Source organism: Ascidiella aspersa, chromosome 1 (assembly GCF_963924565.1).
Source record: "Ascidiella aspersa chromosome 1, kaAscAspe10.2, whole genome shotgun sequence".
Classification (NCBI taxonomy): Eukaryota; Metazoa; Chordata; class Ascidiacea; order Phlebobranchia; family Ascidiidae; genus Ascidiella; species Ascidiella aspersa.
The window spans coordinates 18737878-18754623 of NC_139447.1; the positions used below are offsets into that span (position 1 = coordinate 18737878).

The 16746-nt window shown below is 34.3% G+C and overlaps 1 protein-coding gene across 5 annotated transcripts in view; it reads left to right on the plus strand.

The window, feature by feature from the left end:
• The first annotated feature begins 3646 nt into the window (after nt 1–3646).
• The window catches only part of LOC146168158 (ras-associated and pleckstrin homology domains-containing protein 1-like), a 38915-nt gene continuing 25815 nt past the window's right edge, over nt 3647–16746 (plus strand). For 4 of the 5 annotated variants that reach the window (XM_083382133.1, XM_083382158.1, XM_083382150.1 and 1 more), the window contains exons 1-4: nt 3647–3748; nt 15134–15218; nt 15685–15765; nt 16349–16449. In XM_083382133.1, the coding sequence (XP_083238259.1) occupies nt 3686–3748; nt 15134–15218; nt 15685–15765; nt 16349–16449 (330 nt within the window). In that variant the 5' untranslated portion in view covers nt 3647–3685. The remainder of the gene's footprint in view (nt 3749–15133; nt 15219–15684; nt 15766–16348; nt 16450–16746) is intronic. The other variant, XM_083382141.1, reaches the window with a different exon arrangement.

The following is a 16746-nucleotide window of genomic DNA, read 5'->3' on the forward strand; positions in this document are numbered from 1 at the left end:
TTATAGAGATATACCAACATGAACTGTGAAAGCGCACCTTTTTATTTTTTGATGTGGGTTTTACGCAGCCCATCGAATAAGCACCAAATAAATGTTTACGTATTAAATCTGAAAGTTTATGTTTCAATAGCTGAAATATTATGTATTTCGGAGAAGACCAATATAGGAATAAAAGTACGACCAATACTGGCGCTTGTCTAAAATATGCTACCACAAGCACATTATTTTGGCTAGGGTGTCGGTTAGCGTTTGGGTGAAGGTGGGTCAAGTATTATTATATTTATTATTTAATAATATTGCTGAACCAAAATCCAAAACAATCAAATCCAAACACCACACCCTATACTTTTTCCATAGCGCTGGTCTAGAATCGTACCACATTTTTGTCTAGGGGTTTATATTGCTAACAAAATTAGGGTTAGGGTCCAAGTTAGCTTGTGGGTTCGGGTGGCTCCAGGATTATTATTATACTTATTCTCCCATTGCGATTTCAATTTTGACAATTTGTTTTTTATAAATTTGTTCTGGCTTGTCCTTCTTAAACTTGACGGTCATTGTGTGTGTTACTTTTACTTCACCTTACATTTAAAGCAAGAACTATAGAGACATCTCGAAATGTTACACTCCCATGTACAGACAACTTAATAGCAACATTTTGCAAGAAAACCATGTATTTTGAATGTACATTTAACAATTCTGGTTACTTGATATATAAACAGCAGATTTGGGTTTGAGTATCAGTTATTCAAATCTAAGAATATAAATTATTTTGTTTGAACATGCCTACTAAGTATTAGAAAGTTTTTTTGTTTAGTAAAAAACAATCAGAGAATATACTTGTTGTACATTAGCAGAGGCGTTACTTGCAGCTAGTTTCATGTGTCAGTCATTAAACGTAGGTTGGCCTATAATTATTATCACCTGCATGTTAACATTTGCTATTTTTTTCAAGAAAATTATAGACTGGCATTTATGTCTATTATTTGTCGCTTATTACTCATAACAGGTGGTTTTTAAAACAGTATTAGGTTTACTTAATAGAAAGGATTCACTAAACTTCACTAGGAAAAGCTTTATTTAAGAGAATTTGTGCGAGCTCTATTTTTGTAAGTAACAGTACGTTGTCCATTGTTTAATGTCAAATGTTGGTCGTTATTGTCTTCTCTTTATTGGTAGAGGGGATAAATTGGCTTTTTAATAAAAAAAATACATCATATTGAAAGCTGACAAATAAGCAGTCCAGCAATATAAAATGTATGCATTTTAATAATAAACTGGCTTGATGTTTTTAAAGGGCAGGTTATCAGGTTGACAGGCACCTCACTGCCTTTTGTTCTAGCAATTGTAGGATAGAAAGACAAAAAGATGTATTATATAGTTTTGTTTGATGTTTGTTATGTAATTATAATTATAGGAAATTTAATATCTAACAAAAAATTAACTTAGTCCTGTTTTATGCATATTAAATTAATTTGTTGGATAAATCTGCACACCAACTAAATCCAAAATACAAACAGGTCCAATAGTAAATAATATACAACTCATTAAACCATGTTTTAGATGTATTATGATGTAGTGATTCTTAAAAAAAGTTTGTGTTATTATTACATTTTTCCAGTACTCTTTTATGACTGTTTGTAAAATTGCAAGATATTGGGCTATGATTGATGCAATGATGCATGTAAACATGATTCCTAAAATTGGTTTAGCCAGTCCTTAGGATCCTAAATAAATGAACTTAAGGATAATCATTTCAATTACACCATAACCATCCCTACCAGAACAACTTTTTTTGTTAAATCGTTTGATTAATTATATTTTGCCTAATGTGTTCTATCCTTTTTTGAATGGCATAATATGGGTGCTGTTTAATTTAAATAATGTTGCATTGTTTGCATACAAAAAAAGTTTAGGAATTGTTGCAGGCTTAGTATGCCCATCAGCATATTTCAACTCAGAACAACACACTTTGCAGTGGAGTGAAATTTATACAAACACTCGATACCTTAAAAAATTGTAGGTAAATTGCGAAAACTTAACATTTGCCTTTATGGTTTGCTCCTTCTGGTCACATTTAATAGAACCTTTCTTAATAGTCATTTATGCTGGTATAGCAATCGGCAGTAATTATTCTTATAAAAAATGCCAAGTGAAACAATGTGCCATATTCATTGCAATCAATATAAATGTTTAAGTATTACATGAAAGTGCCATACACCAACCTTTCTACTACTGTATATACTATTCACTGAACTATCAAGTTTAAAAACTTTAAATAACCCTAGTAGTGTGCAGTCTAGATTTTCTTATTGGGTGAACAAATGTTTTATTAATCTTTTTTGTGAAATTTTTTTGTATTTTCTGTGTTAAAAAATATTCAATCTTTAAAATGTGGTTTAGTACAGCAACTTAAAAAAAATTGGTATATATTTGTGTTTTATACAACACAATCTTGCATGATTGTGATAAATTACCATCCTATGTTATTAAGTATTACCGCAAACAAAGCTTATTTCCTGTTTTAGAATAAAAATACATCCCATATCTGATTAGCTGATGGTGTTTGTTATTCATTCCTGTCAAGGAAATGACTGAAAATTAATTGCCCTACCAGTCACCTAGCTTGTATAGAGAATACACAATATGTGTACACTAGCCTACCTTGTCATAAATATTACAAAATTTTGAATTGTTTTCTTTTTAGCTTAATTGATTTAAACAACTTAAAGGATTGTGAAGAGTTTAGTATAAAAAAACTAATGTTAAATATCGTAGACAAATTACATACAAAAAGAGATTTAACTGCACAATATGCACATCGTGTAATGTACTGTATTTAATCTACTCGACCTTTTTGGCTTTGAAATTTATTATTAAGCTACTGTATTAAAGTCTTGTATAAATATATGGTGATGTATATGTTTTTTAAGCTGTATTTAGTTTCCTTTTACAGTTTACTTATGTGTTGATATCATCACACAACAAATATAGATATTTCAATTAGTACATTGTATAAATTGTATAGCTAGCAAAGTTAGCTTTACTAAATAATACAATGTTAGTGTTCATATTATAAAATATACGAAACACACTTTGTTGAAAAACAAGTTTACATGATTTGTAATTTGTTTATAAACATGTTTTACCATACAAATAGAGGTAAAATTAATATATAATGACACTGCCAAGTTACCCAAAATGTTTAAAAATAGTTAACATGTTGCCTGTCTGGCTGCAGTTTTGCTATGTTCCATTCTATTAAGGGATCTTAGAAAAAATATTCATTAGCATGTGTTTTTAAATCTTGCTTACATTTGCAAAGTGTTCTAAAATAGTTTCTTTTCCGTTTTTGTATCAAATTTTGAATACGATTTTTTATGATTTAAAAAAATGCCCTAAATTAGTTGCATATTTGGTTGTGGATCACAAAATAATTCAATTTTTGTATTCTCATCTGCCAAGATTGGGTTGAAATTTACTTATGACTGTTGACACAACTTGAAAAAATATATCCTGATGCAGCCTTATTCGTGGTCTTAAATAACACTTTACACAAGGTTGTTGTGTAAGTGCAAAGCAAAACATTGGCTTGTTTTTAGCATACATGGATTTATCCTCCTTTTTTCTTTAAAATTTAATGAAATCTAGATTTATAGGATATATATATTAAAGGTGTATTGCAATCATGGAAGGAAATATAGATGACATGTTTTCTCAAATGTTGGGTGAGCTTGCTGATCTTACCCAGGTACTATAGTGTATATTTAATTGAGGAGCAAATAAAGCAATAATAGTGTTAAATTTGTAATTGTTGTATAAAACGTTTTTGGACAAAAGATTCAATGGTTTTGGTTTAGCAAGTTGGATAAATATTTCTGATTTGTAAGTTGAACAATTCTGTAACAAATTCTGTTTGTTGGAAAAATAATTTTAGAATGAGTTTAAATCAAATACACATTTGTTAGGACCGAAAATCACCTTCACAAAATTGCAATGGCCGTTTCTATTCTTGTTGGTAAATATTTTTCATTTCACACACAATGAGCGGCTAAAATCATAGGACTGACTAGCTGTCAGTGTCATTGCTGTTTTACTATTATAAGCTATCTGATCATTGCGAAATACCAGAAAAAACATATAATATTAAATTTCTTTTACTGAATATGTAGCTCCACTAAATGCAATGATTAGGGAAATAAAATTGTTTTACAACTTAACACACTATTTTCGCACTACCCTCTAGCTAGGATATTATGCTATCCATGAAAGTTACGTAACCTGATAAATTGCCTGTTTAAATTATCTACACTAAGTAAATTACACAGGGTACAACATAGTATGTAATAGTTATTAAGAGGCCACAGCTTGATGGAATCTTACATTTTGCTTAAACTATACTTGAGCATGATTCGGCCCAAGGAATACTCATTTGTTATGGACACAGCACCTTTGCCAATTTGTAAGAACTAGTTTTGTTGCTGCTTTCACAAGGGCCGCATCCTATACTTTAATTGTGAGAAAGTATTTACTCAACCTTTTCGGTTACATTTTAAATTACACATTCATTTACACTTACACGGAAATGGTACACCACAATATGTGATGGTGATCATTAGGGATGTTCAAAGTAGAATACCAAGGTATTCTAGAATAATAGGTATCGAATCCTAGTATAATTTTATTAAATTATTTAACCTCGATTTTGTTTGGGGAAGGGATTTTTTGCTAACATGTGTACATTATAATTAAAAAAATCTCCCATATGTTTAACATTCTTAACAACTGTCATTTGAAGCAGTTGTGTAAACTGTAATATGTCCACTGTCCAGGTAATAGTGAGTACAATGCAACACCGAACACAAAACTCTTTAACAATTCAGCCCTGTTTTTAAAGCATTGTTGGGTTTTTGTGCTTCTTTTTTTGACTAAAATGATCTGTTATGCAGTCAAATAATGTACTGCAAAGAATAAGTTACTATTGACATAACGAATACTTGACAATTACGCTGTGCATTACTGTATAACCTCGCTGAATATTGGCCTAAAGTTGACCTTAAGTATCCCTATAGCGCATTTGGTTACATCCAGCACCTCTTACAACATAATGTTACTTTTTCAACTTATATTTTTCATATTTTGGGAAATTGCAAATTCCACACCAGACATTATACGTTAACCGCTCGCCCAATAACGCTTGATTGACACTTAACTATTAGACAAACTTTATCGCGAGACACAGTAATTGGTCGCCCGAAAAAACGCTGACACGCTGCACTACGAGGTTACATTTGAAGCAAGCACTGTAAATTGGTCGTCGCGGCTAGGGATGCTCAAAGTAGAATATCGAATCCTTGGATTCGAATTCAGATGGGATTCGAATCCAATTCTGCCGTTTATTTCGGGTAATTGGAACCGATATAATTTAATGTTTTACCGCCGATTGTTGCGCCTAATTGTACAAACGCGTGCGGTAAGTTGGCATATCGCTGCGGCGACCAATTTACAGTGCTTGCTTTAAATGTAAACCTGGTAGTGCTGTGTCAGCGTTTTTTCGGGCGACCAATTACTTCGCGTCTGGCGATAACGTTCGGCTAATAATTAAGTGTCAATCAAGCGTTATTGGGCGAGCGACTAACATGTAATCTCAGGAGCGGAGTTCGCAATTTTCCTAAATGCGTTAAGTTGCAAAAGTAACATGTGCTGGCCATCAAGAAAATGCGCTATGGGGTTACTTCAGGTCAACTTTAGGCCAATATTCAGGGAAGTTATGCAGTTATGCTCAACGTAATTGTCAAGAATTCGTTATGTCAATAATAACTTTGTATTCTTTGCAGTACATCATTTGACTGCATAACAGATCATGTTAGTCAAAAAAGAAGCAATAAGACTTAACAATGCTTTCAAAATCAGGACCGAATTGCTTAAGACTTCTGTGTGGAGTGTTGCATTTTCTCACTATTGGCAAAAATATAAGTTTTGGACACAACCTGGACAGTTGACATATTACAGTTTACAGAACGGCTTCAGATGACAGTTGTTACGAATGTTAAACATATGAGAGAGTTTTTTAATTATAATGTACACATGTTAAAAAATTGTTTAGGCGATTTATTGCTGTGATTGTGGGCCCTGTAGGGTAGATTAAGATTAATCCCTTCCCCAAACAAAATGGAGGTTAAATAATTTAATAAAAATATACTAGGATTCGCTATTCTGGATTCGTTATTCTAGATTCGAAACCTATTATTCTAGAATACCTTGGGATTCTACTTTGAACATCCCTAGCCGCGGCGACAGGCCAACTTAACACACGCGTTTGTGCAATTAGGCGCAACAATCCACGGTAAAACATTAAATTATATCGGTTGCAATTACCCAAAATAAACGGCAGAAGGATTCGATATTCTGCTTTGAACATCCCTAGTTACATGTTACGCCTGGTGTGATTTCTTTCTATATGTGGTGTCTTATGCTTTACTTTGAAATTACCCGCATGTGTAGTTTCTCCCGATACATCAGAAATTAGTGCAGTTCTAAGCAACAAGGTCTACGACAATTAGGGCACCAAATGGCAGGAGGGTTTGACTTTCAGACCTTGAGGTGGTGCGATGCACTAATTGGACCTTAAGGTAGACTCCTGGCAAATATAAATAGAAAATATTGGCTGAAAACTCAAAAAAACTTGATAGAATTAATAATACTTGACCACCCGAATTAGTTCACTGTGTCTATAGGCTCATAAAACTCATATTTGCGTTATTTATGACAAATTTGGGCTTAGATTTAACTTGTGCATTTAGGTTAGACACCAGGCCATGGTTGTCTGTAACTGGAATTTTTTTGCTATAAGCAATAATCTTTCGTTTTACAACTTTCTTTTGTCCTAATTTGGAGATGTATTTTAGTTCAAAGTATCTGTGTTTAGCACTGTATGACTTGTGCAATATGCTTATTTGCAAAACATAAATTTTCATGCTATTTTTAATGCTTTAAAGGTTAGGATTTTTCGTAAACAAAGCTTTTAGGCTCACTGTTTTGGCGAAACAGTGTACAATGCAAATAATAATATACCCAAAAAAAGCAATGTTGCGTGCAATGTTCCCTCTATTTTTTTTTACCATGAGTGCCTAAAATTTCCAACAAAAAAGTGCCCAAATTGGATTCACAGAAGATCTTTTTTTGGTCTTCACTATTCACGCTTTTTCACCGATAACTTGCTAGTCCTAATAATAATTAGTTCGGAAATTCCGTTTTTATTAGCTCTTAAATATAATCTGTAATTATTTTTTGCTTGCTTAGTCCATCAGGCGGATGTTTTCGTTGCAATGAAGAGCACGAGAGGCGTCACAATAATTTCAATTAAAAGCCTTCGCGTCTTTCCTGTTTATATTGACATAAATTCAACCTACTCCTTTAGTTGACACAACACGCAACTTTGCTTTTTTGGGGTATATTATAATTTGCACTGTACACTGTTTTACCAAAACAATAAGCATAAAAGTTTTACCTACAGAAAGTCCTAACCTTTTAAGCATTAAAAAACAGCATGAAAAGTTTGTTTTTGTAAATCAAAGCATATTGCAGATAATTGTATTAATTTTGTTTTAAAAAGTTTAAAGCTATTACCTGGCGAGGTATTTTATATATATAAAGCAAGTACTTTCCTATAACATCAAATTAGGGCTAAATAAAGTTGTAAAACGAAAGATTCACGCATATTGCAAAAAAATCGAGTTACTGAGAACCATAGTCTGGTGTCTAACCTCTATGCAAAATGGCTACTTTAAAAAATGCACAAGAGTCAACATTATACCACGTTTTAATAACCTGCTTCAGTTAAAAAAAATGACGTTGTTATACCAACATCGGATATTAGTGTGTAAGCTACAGCTATGTGCATTTTAAACAAAATTAATTTATCCTTCTTGATTTTTTTGATATGAACTTGTATAATATCATCCATGGAGTAGTTATGTCAAGCGTTCTTCACCGCAGGTCGCCCTATTCAACGTTTTGATTATCAAAAAAGGTTTAAAAAAGGAGCGCTCAGCCGTCGCAGTTGTAACAGGCAGAGTCTTTGCACGCTTTATACAACTGGCAAAATCAAACTACAAATAACACCAAATTTGATGATCAGTAATTTTGATGACAACTAGGGATGTTCAAAGTAGAATATTGACCCTCGATTCCAATCCAAATAGGATGCGTATCCAATTCTGGCGTTTATTTCGGGTAATTGGAACCATATAATAAAAAGTTTTACTGCCATGTTTACGTCTAATTATACATACGCGAGTGGAAAGTTCAGATAAGACCTGTCGGATGCGGCGACACATTTAAAGTGCTTGCTTTAATGCAGTGTCAGCATTTTTCAGGCGACCAATTACTTTGCGTCTTGTGACAACCTTCGTCTATAATCAAGTGTCAATCATGTGTTATTTGGCGAACGACTAATGTGTAATGCCAGGTGCGAAGTTCGCAATTTCCTTAACTGCGTTAAGTTGCAAAAGTAACATTCCCTCATAAAACCTGCGGGCCTTGGACAAAATGCGCTGCAAGGTTACTTAAGGTTAACTTAGCCAATATTCAGGGAGTTTACGCACAGCGTAATCATGAGTTTAGGCCTTGTAGTGTATTTTAAGGTTAATCCCTCCCTCAAACGAAATAAGGTTAAAAAATTGAAAAAAATATACTAGGATTCAATATTCTGGATTTGTTATTCTAGTTTTAAAACCCTTCTTTAAGCATCCAACAAAGTGCAACAGTTTGTAATTAATATGTCATAGATGCTGGTCTGACACCGCGATTTCATAGCATTTCGCGTGCAATTGAAATCATGTGACTTTGAATGCGTCAACGAGCTGTTATGTTTTTCTAGCATCGAACAGACAATTTTAAACAGCCGTAAGTTCCTATTAAACGCTGTTTTCTGCATCTAGACTTATAACCTTGGCAAACAATCTCTATTGAATTGGATTAAGAATATTGTTGTTTCAAGCAATATAAATTGAAAATTTAACCAAATAATTTTTTTCGCGCTTTTTCAATCTGGCTTCATGTTTGCACACAAGTTCGCCCATTAACAATTTTTCTATGTAAAGGTTAGTTCACACTTTCTGGGTTGCAAGCGTTAATGGCAAATTTCTTCCCTCTAAACGGAAAGGGTAACGGTAACGCTCCAATGTGAACCAACCTTAACAGTGTTAAGAGTAAGAAAAACCGGCATGTGCACCTCAGTCCACAGGTTGTACTTTAGCATGCCCCTTATGAATTTGTTAATGTCACAAAAATTTTGCGCCTTTGGGGGCTGCAACTTTTTGTTAACTAATTTACTAACGGAAAGGGTAACGGTAACGCTCCAATGTGAACCAACCTAAACGGTGTTAGAGTAAGAAAAACCGGCATGTGCACCTCAGTCCACAGGTTGTACTTTAGCATGCCCCTTATGTATTTGTTAATGTCACAAAAATTTTGCGCCTTTGGGGGCTGCAACTTTTTGTTAACTAATTTACCTGTTAAAAGCCTAAACATGACAAGGTTGATACGTTCCTTAGGAGAACACAGCATTTAACTTTAGGGGTGTTACCAAAAAAGTATCCAATTATGACGTTAATTTTGGGTTATTGGAACCGATAAAATTTAATGTTTTACCGCTGATGGTTGCGCCTAATTATACAAACTCGAGTGGCAAATTCAGATAAAGGCCTGTCACTGCGGCGACACATTTATAGTGCTTGCTTTAAATGTAGCCCTGTAGTGCAGTGTCAACGTTTTTTCGGCCAACCAATTACTTTGCATCCCGCAATAGCCTAATAATTAAGTGTCAATCAAGCGTTATTGGGCGAGCGACTAATGTGTCAACGCCAGGTGCGGAGTTCGCAGTAATTTCCTTAGCTGAGTTAATTAGCAAAAGTAACATTCCCACGTAAAACATGCTGGCCTTAAACAATATGTGGTCACTGCTACAGGGTTAAGGTCAACTTCAGGTCAATATTCAGCGAGGTTATTCATAACGTAATCGCCAAGTATTATTTATGGCAATAGGAACATTATATTCCTTGCAGTACATTGTTTGACTGCATAACAGATGACATTAGTCAAAAAAAAGTATATGTTTTTTCAAAAAACAGTGGACCAATTGCTGACGAGTCCATTGTGTAGAACAGGGTTTCCCAAACTGTGATCCGCGGACAGTGTTCCCTCTAATTTTTTACCATGTGCGCAGGTGCCCAAAATTTTGCGCACAAGCCGAAAATGAGTGCACAAAGTGCCCAAAATTTCAAAAAAAGTGCCCAAATAGGATACGCGGAAGACCCTTTTTTGGGGGGGGGTATTCACTATTTTTAGTGTGTTAATATTGCGCTCACCGAATTTACCTAAATGCGTTTTTATTAGCTCTTAAAGTAATTATTTTTGGCTTGCTTTGTCCATCGGACAGATGTTTTTGTTGAAATGGAGAGGAGCAATATGCACTGAAGAGCACAAGAGGGGGAGCAATATTCTTAATTAATTTCTCCCAGACATAAAATTGAGTCTCTTTATTTGGAGAATTGCGCTCGCTTAAGACATGATTTCGCTTTGACTTAATCAAGCGTAGCGTGGTGTAACCGCCTAATGGTCAAGGTAATTTTCGCGCGTAGTGCAGCGGTTTTATCAGTAAGCATTTTTAAGTTTAAACGGGTTACGCATTTTTTTTAAGTTGATAACTTTAATTAAAAAAAAAAATTCGCCTTCGCGTCTTTCCTGTTTATATTGACATAAATTTTACCCACTCCTTTAATTGACACAACACGCAACTTTGCTTTTTAGGGGTATTTTATAATTTGCACTGTACACTGTTTTACCAAAACAATGAGCGTAAAAGTTTTATCTTCGGGAAGTCCTAAGCTTTTAAGCCAGGGGTCGGCAATCTTTTTAGTCGCGGGCCAAAACCAAACCCAGCAAGGTCTATGCGGGCCGCAAAAAAAATTGTGTTAATAAAATGTTAGAACAACGCTGTGAATCAGACAGGCCTTGGATCTTTTTGGCACCTAAAAAGTGTTGAATTACTTTCAGGAGGCAGTAAAGTGTTAGCACAAAGCGCGAAAAAATAGTGCTTGTTTGGTTTTAATTCGAGTCCACATGTCGTCATCCATACTAGTATACTACTAATGAAAAGTGTAATAAAACTACTTTAAAGAAACCTTAATAGTTTATCTAGTTGAGTGTTTGTTAACCTTGAAGTAGAAGGAAGTCGACCTTGAAGTAGAAAGCAAGCGAAGCGAGAGCGATTTTTGGTACACCAGCATTTCTTTTAAATTTCAAGTTATTATTATTCTGACGAAAATGAAAAAAATGTTAAAAAAAACATGTCCAATATTTGTTAATACATTTTCCGTTTGTCCGCGACACACTTGGCAGCCTTCCACGGCGCAACGGTAACGGGGCGCTGAATTTTGGGCACTTTTTGTTCTGTACGTAGCTCCAATAAAACTAATTTGGGCACTTTTTTGTCCGTATGAAGCTTAAATAAAACTGATTTGGGCAGTTTTTGTTCCGTACGTAGCTTGAATAAAACTAATTTAGGCACTTTTTTAGTCGTACGTAGAATAAAAGAATTTGGGCATTTTTTGTCCGTTCCTAGCTCAAATAAAACTAATTTGGGCACTCATTGTCTGTACGTAGCTCGAATAAAACAAATTTGGGCACTTTTTGGTCGTACATAGCTCGAATAAAACTTATTTGGGCACTTTTTTGTCCGTATGTAGCTCAAATAATTTGGGCACATTTTCGAAACTTTCGTTAAGTAAGAATGGGGTACATAAGGTATTATATGTACTAATCTTTGCAAAATAGTAATAATCTGGGCTTCAGGAGACGACTGGAGGTCAAATTCAAGTAAAAAAACAACTTTTAATTTTTTTTTTTTGCTTGTGCACTTCTGTGAAAAAAAGTGAAATTTTGTGCAAATGCGCAAAAAAAATGAGCTTATCGTGAACACTGTCCGTGGACCATTGGTGGTCCCTGACGACTGCACAGGTGGTCTGGCGGTATGACAAGAAATTAAAAAGTCACACATATACGTTGTACAGTGCGTACCCTTTCCAAGATAATTGCCACAGTTATTCACAACCTAGTGATTTTAAAAGCTTTTGCTGTTCAGTATCGTAAATCTTACTTGTTGCACCTTCGTTGTAGTCAAAAAGTTGTTTACGAAAAATTCTTGTATTCCTTGTCTATGACGTAATCATAGGCGCCGAACGTGGGTTTGCAGAGCGTTTTTTGACGCCCTGGATTTCTTGCAGGGCGTCAAAACGCCCTGGAATTCGACCAAGTTTTGTGTGCAATTATTGTGCACTCCACTTCTGTGAACACTATATTACACAATGTACCAGACAAGTAGCACAATCGTGGTTCACTAACAGTATGCGCGGCTTTCCTAAATTATATGGGGAGAAGTATCATCTGTGAAAGTATTCGTTCGCACCTATTAATAAACCGAAGCGGCGCTGAAAAAAACAAATACCAGGTCGCGCTAATGTAGGTCAAGCTTACGCTGATGAGAGTGAGCTGTGTTTAAAAAAAATGTTTCTGTGATAAAACATGCGTCAAGCCAATTGGTGAATCTAAAATAGACAAGTATTAACCTATTTCCAAACTTTTAAACGCCGTATAACACAGTGCTTCGTCTAACGTCCCAATATGAGACGTTTGGTCACTCAAATCGATAAATAAACTTAATATTCCGAACAAAAGCTTTTAAACACCAAACACATAAAAAAATCCTCGTTCAATTACGCCGACTCCTTTTGTACAAGTCTCTTCAATATTTAATTTCAGTATAGCGCAAAAAATCCCCCCTCGCTTTGCTTGCTCCTTCTGCATGTATGCTATGCCTGATAATAAGTTACGAACACTGCTCAAAGTAGATTGGCACTAACCTTCGTCCTTCATCATTTTAATACAGGACAAAGCACGCATTAGGTTTAAGTACAATTAATTCTGACGAAATTACAGGAGACATACTGCTTGTTTTAAACATGATATACGAAATCGGAAAATCTGTTTGCAAGGCCTGCTATGTTTTGTTGGTAATGAGCAAGCAGTGGTGTATCCAGGGCCAAGTTCGGCACCCGCCCCCTCTTTCGCAAGTGCTATTATCGTTTTTTGTTCGTTTTTGTCAGGGTTCAACTCACCGTTCAAAGCGGCGATGTTTTTAATGTAATTAGATCTCCTGTTTGGTGCCCCCTCTTTCGCAAGTGCTATTATCGTTTTTTGTTCGTTTCTGTCAGGGTTTAACTCACCGTTCAAAGCGGCGATGTTTTTAATGTAAGTCTCCTGTTTGGTTGACTGTAAACGCAGGATGTTTTCTCTCGCCGTTCGTTATTCGTCTCTCGCCGTTCGTTATTCGTTCAGGTTAGCTGATTAGCGAGGGTGTATTTAACAAATGACATCGCTAAGATGCATCTTCCTTTTTTTTGCTAAAAACGTCGAGTTAGACTAATGTTTCTCGCTTTTCGCTGGCCGCGCTAGTATCCCATGTTGGTGTAACAACGGAATTTTTGTAAAAAACGCAGATTCTCTTCAAAGGAGGTTTAACTGTGACTGTTTAAAGTCGCCCTTTTTATGTTATGATAGTCACCGCATAATTATTTTCATATCCAAAGACCACGTGTTTAGTGTTTAATTGACACAACTTATTTTCCCTCAACCGCAGCTTGTACTTTAGCTGACTTGGCACAAGCTCGGCAAAGATGTTGCGCTAATCGTGGAATAATAACACCCGGGAAAAACGATCTTTGTTGCACACTGAAACGGTTTCTGCACACTGAACGGTTTCAACGCACATGTTCGTTTTCCGTCTTTTTATGACGTCATTGCTGTGACTATTTTATGACGTTATTATTCATTAAAGTCAGGCGGAAAACAGGGAAATTCCCTAAGTTGAAATTCCGGGAACCCCTTTTTAAGGACTGGTTTGAAAAACGCCCTGAAATTTTGAAAGGTCGGCGCCTATGGACGTAATAATATATTCTTATTGCCATTCGGAATTTGAGGTTTTATTGAGATCATTCCAACCGCTTTCCTACACAAAAGTTAGTGCCTAGGCAAAAGTTTTCGTCCCATTGAAGTTGTCAGTTTTGTGAATAAATTAAATTCGGCTTTATTTATTTATTTCTTTGTATTGCGGTCCGCTAAAAAACAGATTCGCAAATCATGGTCCTTGGTCCAAAAAAGTTTGGGAAACCCTGGTGTAGAAGAGTCCATTTGTGTATTGCGATTTATTGATGTGAGTGTGGGATTTGGAGGGTATATTAAGATTAATTCCTCCCCCAAATAAAATCGAGGTTAAATAATTTAATAAAAATATATTAGGATTTGATATTCTTGATTGGTTATTCTAGATTCGAGACTAAAGTTCTAGAATCCCCTGGAATTCTACTTTAAACATCCCTAGTGCCAAGTCAGGTAAAATTCAAGCTGCGTTTGAGGGAAAATAAATTGAGTCAATTGCACGTTAATCAAGTGTTCTAAAAATATGCTTAAAGAGAATAGTTGTGCATTAGCTAACATTACGTAAAAATATAGACTGTCAATCGCGCATCCAAGTCACAGTTAGACCAAACTGCGCCTAACTTTTTACCGACAAATACGGACTTGCCGATCAGCCAACCTGAACGAATAAAGATAGTAAAACAAAAGAAATCCTGCATTTACGGTCCTTGGTGCAAACAAGAGACTAAAGACAGCTTGTGCATTTAATTTTTATTTTCCTTTAGCCGAAGATGCATCATGCAATTACTTTAAAAAAGGTCGCTTCGGACAGTGGGTTTTTAAAACAAAACTTTTTCAAACAAAACTAATAAACATTAGGGATGCTTAAAAAGTTTTTTTTGCAAAATATATATGCGATTAAATTGGTTTCAGATAAATTGATGTTTTGTCACTAAAAGGTATAGTATGATGAATCCCAAAAAACTGTCAGTAAATAGTTAATTGAAAAAGTACTAGGATTCAATATTCTACATATTTCATGTAGATTCAAAACCTGTTAATCTAGAATCTTGTAATTCTATTTTGAACATCCTTAATTTTGTACTGTAATTAAATAGATTATTTTTATTCATTACTGTAATATATATATGACTTATAGCAACTTGATGATGTTCCTTCTGTCTGTGTATCACCGCCTTCTGCACAAACCACTACAGCTGCAGCTCCTCCAAGTGCACTACAATGTAAGAAATTATTTGCAATCTAAAAAAAATTACTTTGGAGGGTTTAATTAATCAGTTTAATGATGCCATTAAATATTTAGGATACTGTCTAACATCGCTTGTATGCTAAGCAAACCAAAGTTGTTTAACACCATCAGCTTCCCATATCCTGAAAAATCTTAACCAAAGTATGTCACAAAGTGACTTTTGTCTGCTGTGTAAAAAAAACATCAAACACATATCAAAATTCAAAATAAATGGCTTGTTCTCCAGAAAAACAATTGGCCATCATATGTTATTATTTTGGTTAAGCAACAGTTGATCGATCTTTTGGATGTACAAATTCAAATTTTTAAAGTAATGACTATTATGTGTTAACAAAAGTGTCACAATAAATATGTATAGTACTGGACTCATTCCTTTAAACAATTTCTAGACCTTAAATCCATTGTATAGTTAGCTTAAATGTATGTTTGAACTTTATCAGCTGTTGAGGATGTAGACCTATCAATGATGTTGGATGACCTATGTTCATTCGAAGACCATATGGCTGACAGTGCTGATAGTGGTGAGTATTTGAAATAAGAAGTTAACTTCAGTTATTTAGTTATGCTGAGTAATGAGTATTTTGCAACTATATATTTATGGTTTCGGATGATATGTCATTCGTTTAGCACTTTTTTATGTAATGTCTAATGTATCAAAAGTATTTTGGCTTTTTTAAGGCGAAGTTTTAAACCTTTGAAAGTTCAAAAAAGTAAATGTTTTTGAAAGAAAAAATAGGACCCCGTTTTCTTAAAACATTGAAAATCATATAGATATATATAGCCTCTTATATATACTCAGCCAATTTTGGGTCATACTACAAAGAAGCTTTTTCGGCAATTTATTTTCAGTCATAATAATAGTAGACAGCCATTCAGAAACCAGGTTGCATTGATAATAATGGATGCAGCTGATAAACTAAACTCGTTCAAATCACTCAATCATTGCATGAAATTATATTTTAACAAAGCTTTCTAAATTATGTGATCCTTCAAGCAGGTACAACATTTTTAGATTAGTTTAAAAAAAATATATTAGAAATTTACTTTTTAAACCTTTTTTATTCTTTTTTGTTTTATTTTCAATTAAGTAAACTATATTTACAGCAGGAATGGTTACATCAACTATAAAAAAAGATAGTGGGAGTGGATTTCAATCAGTTCCTTACAAAAGCAACTACTTAACAATAGAAGAAGGCAATCAAAAAGTAAGTTTATTTTTTGTGTGTTGTGTCAACCATGTTAAATTTGTTAAAGTACTGGAGTGTTTAAGTTTAACAACTTAATAAAAAAAAATAAAAAAAATGTGCTGTTGAGTCATAAAGTTTTTACTGGAGAGTATTCAATATCCATTCATTGCAAGAATGAAAATTTTGTAATCATCAATATCAGATTTTTATATTTTATTTATGCATGAAAGAATAAACTTCGCAAATAAATTAAAAAAATTCCGATTTGCTAAGAAGTTACAGCATTTTTGAAATTTAGGAGGGCTTTTTCGTTTT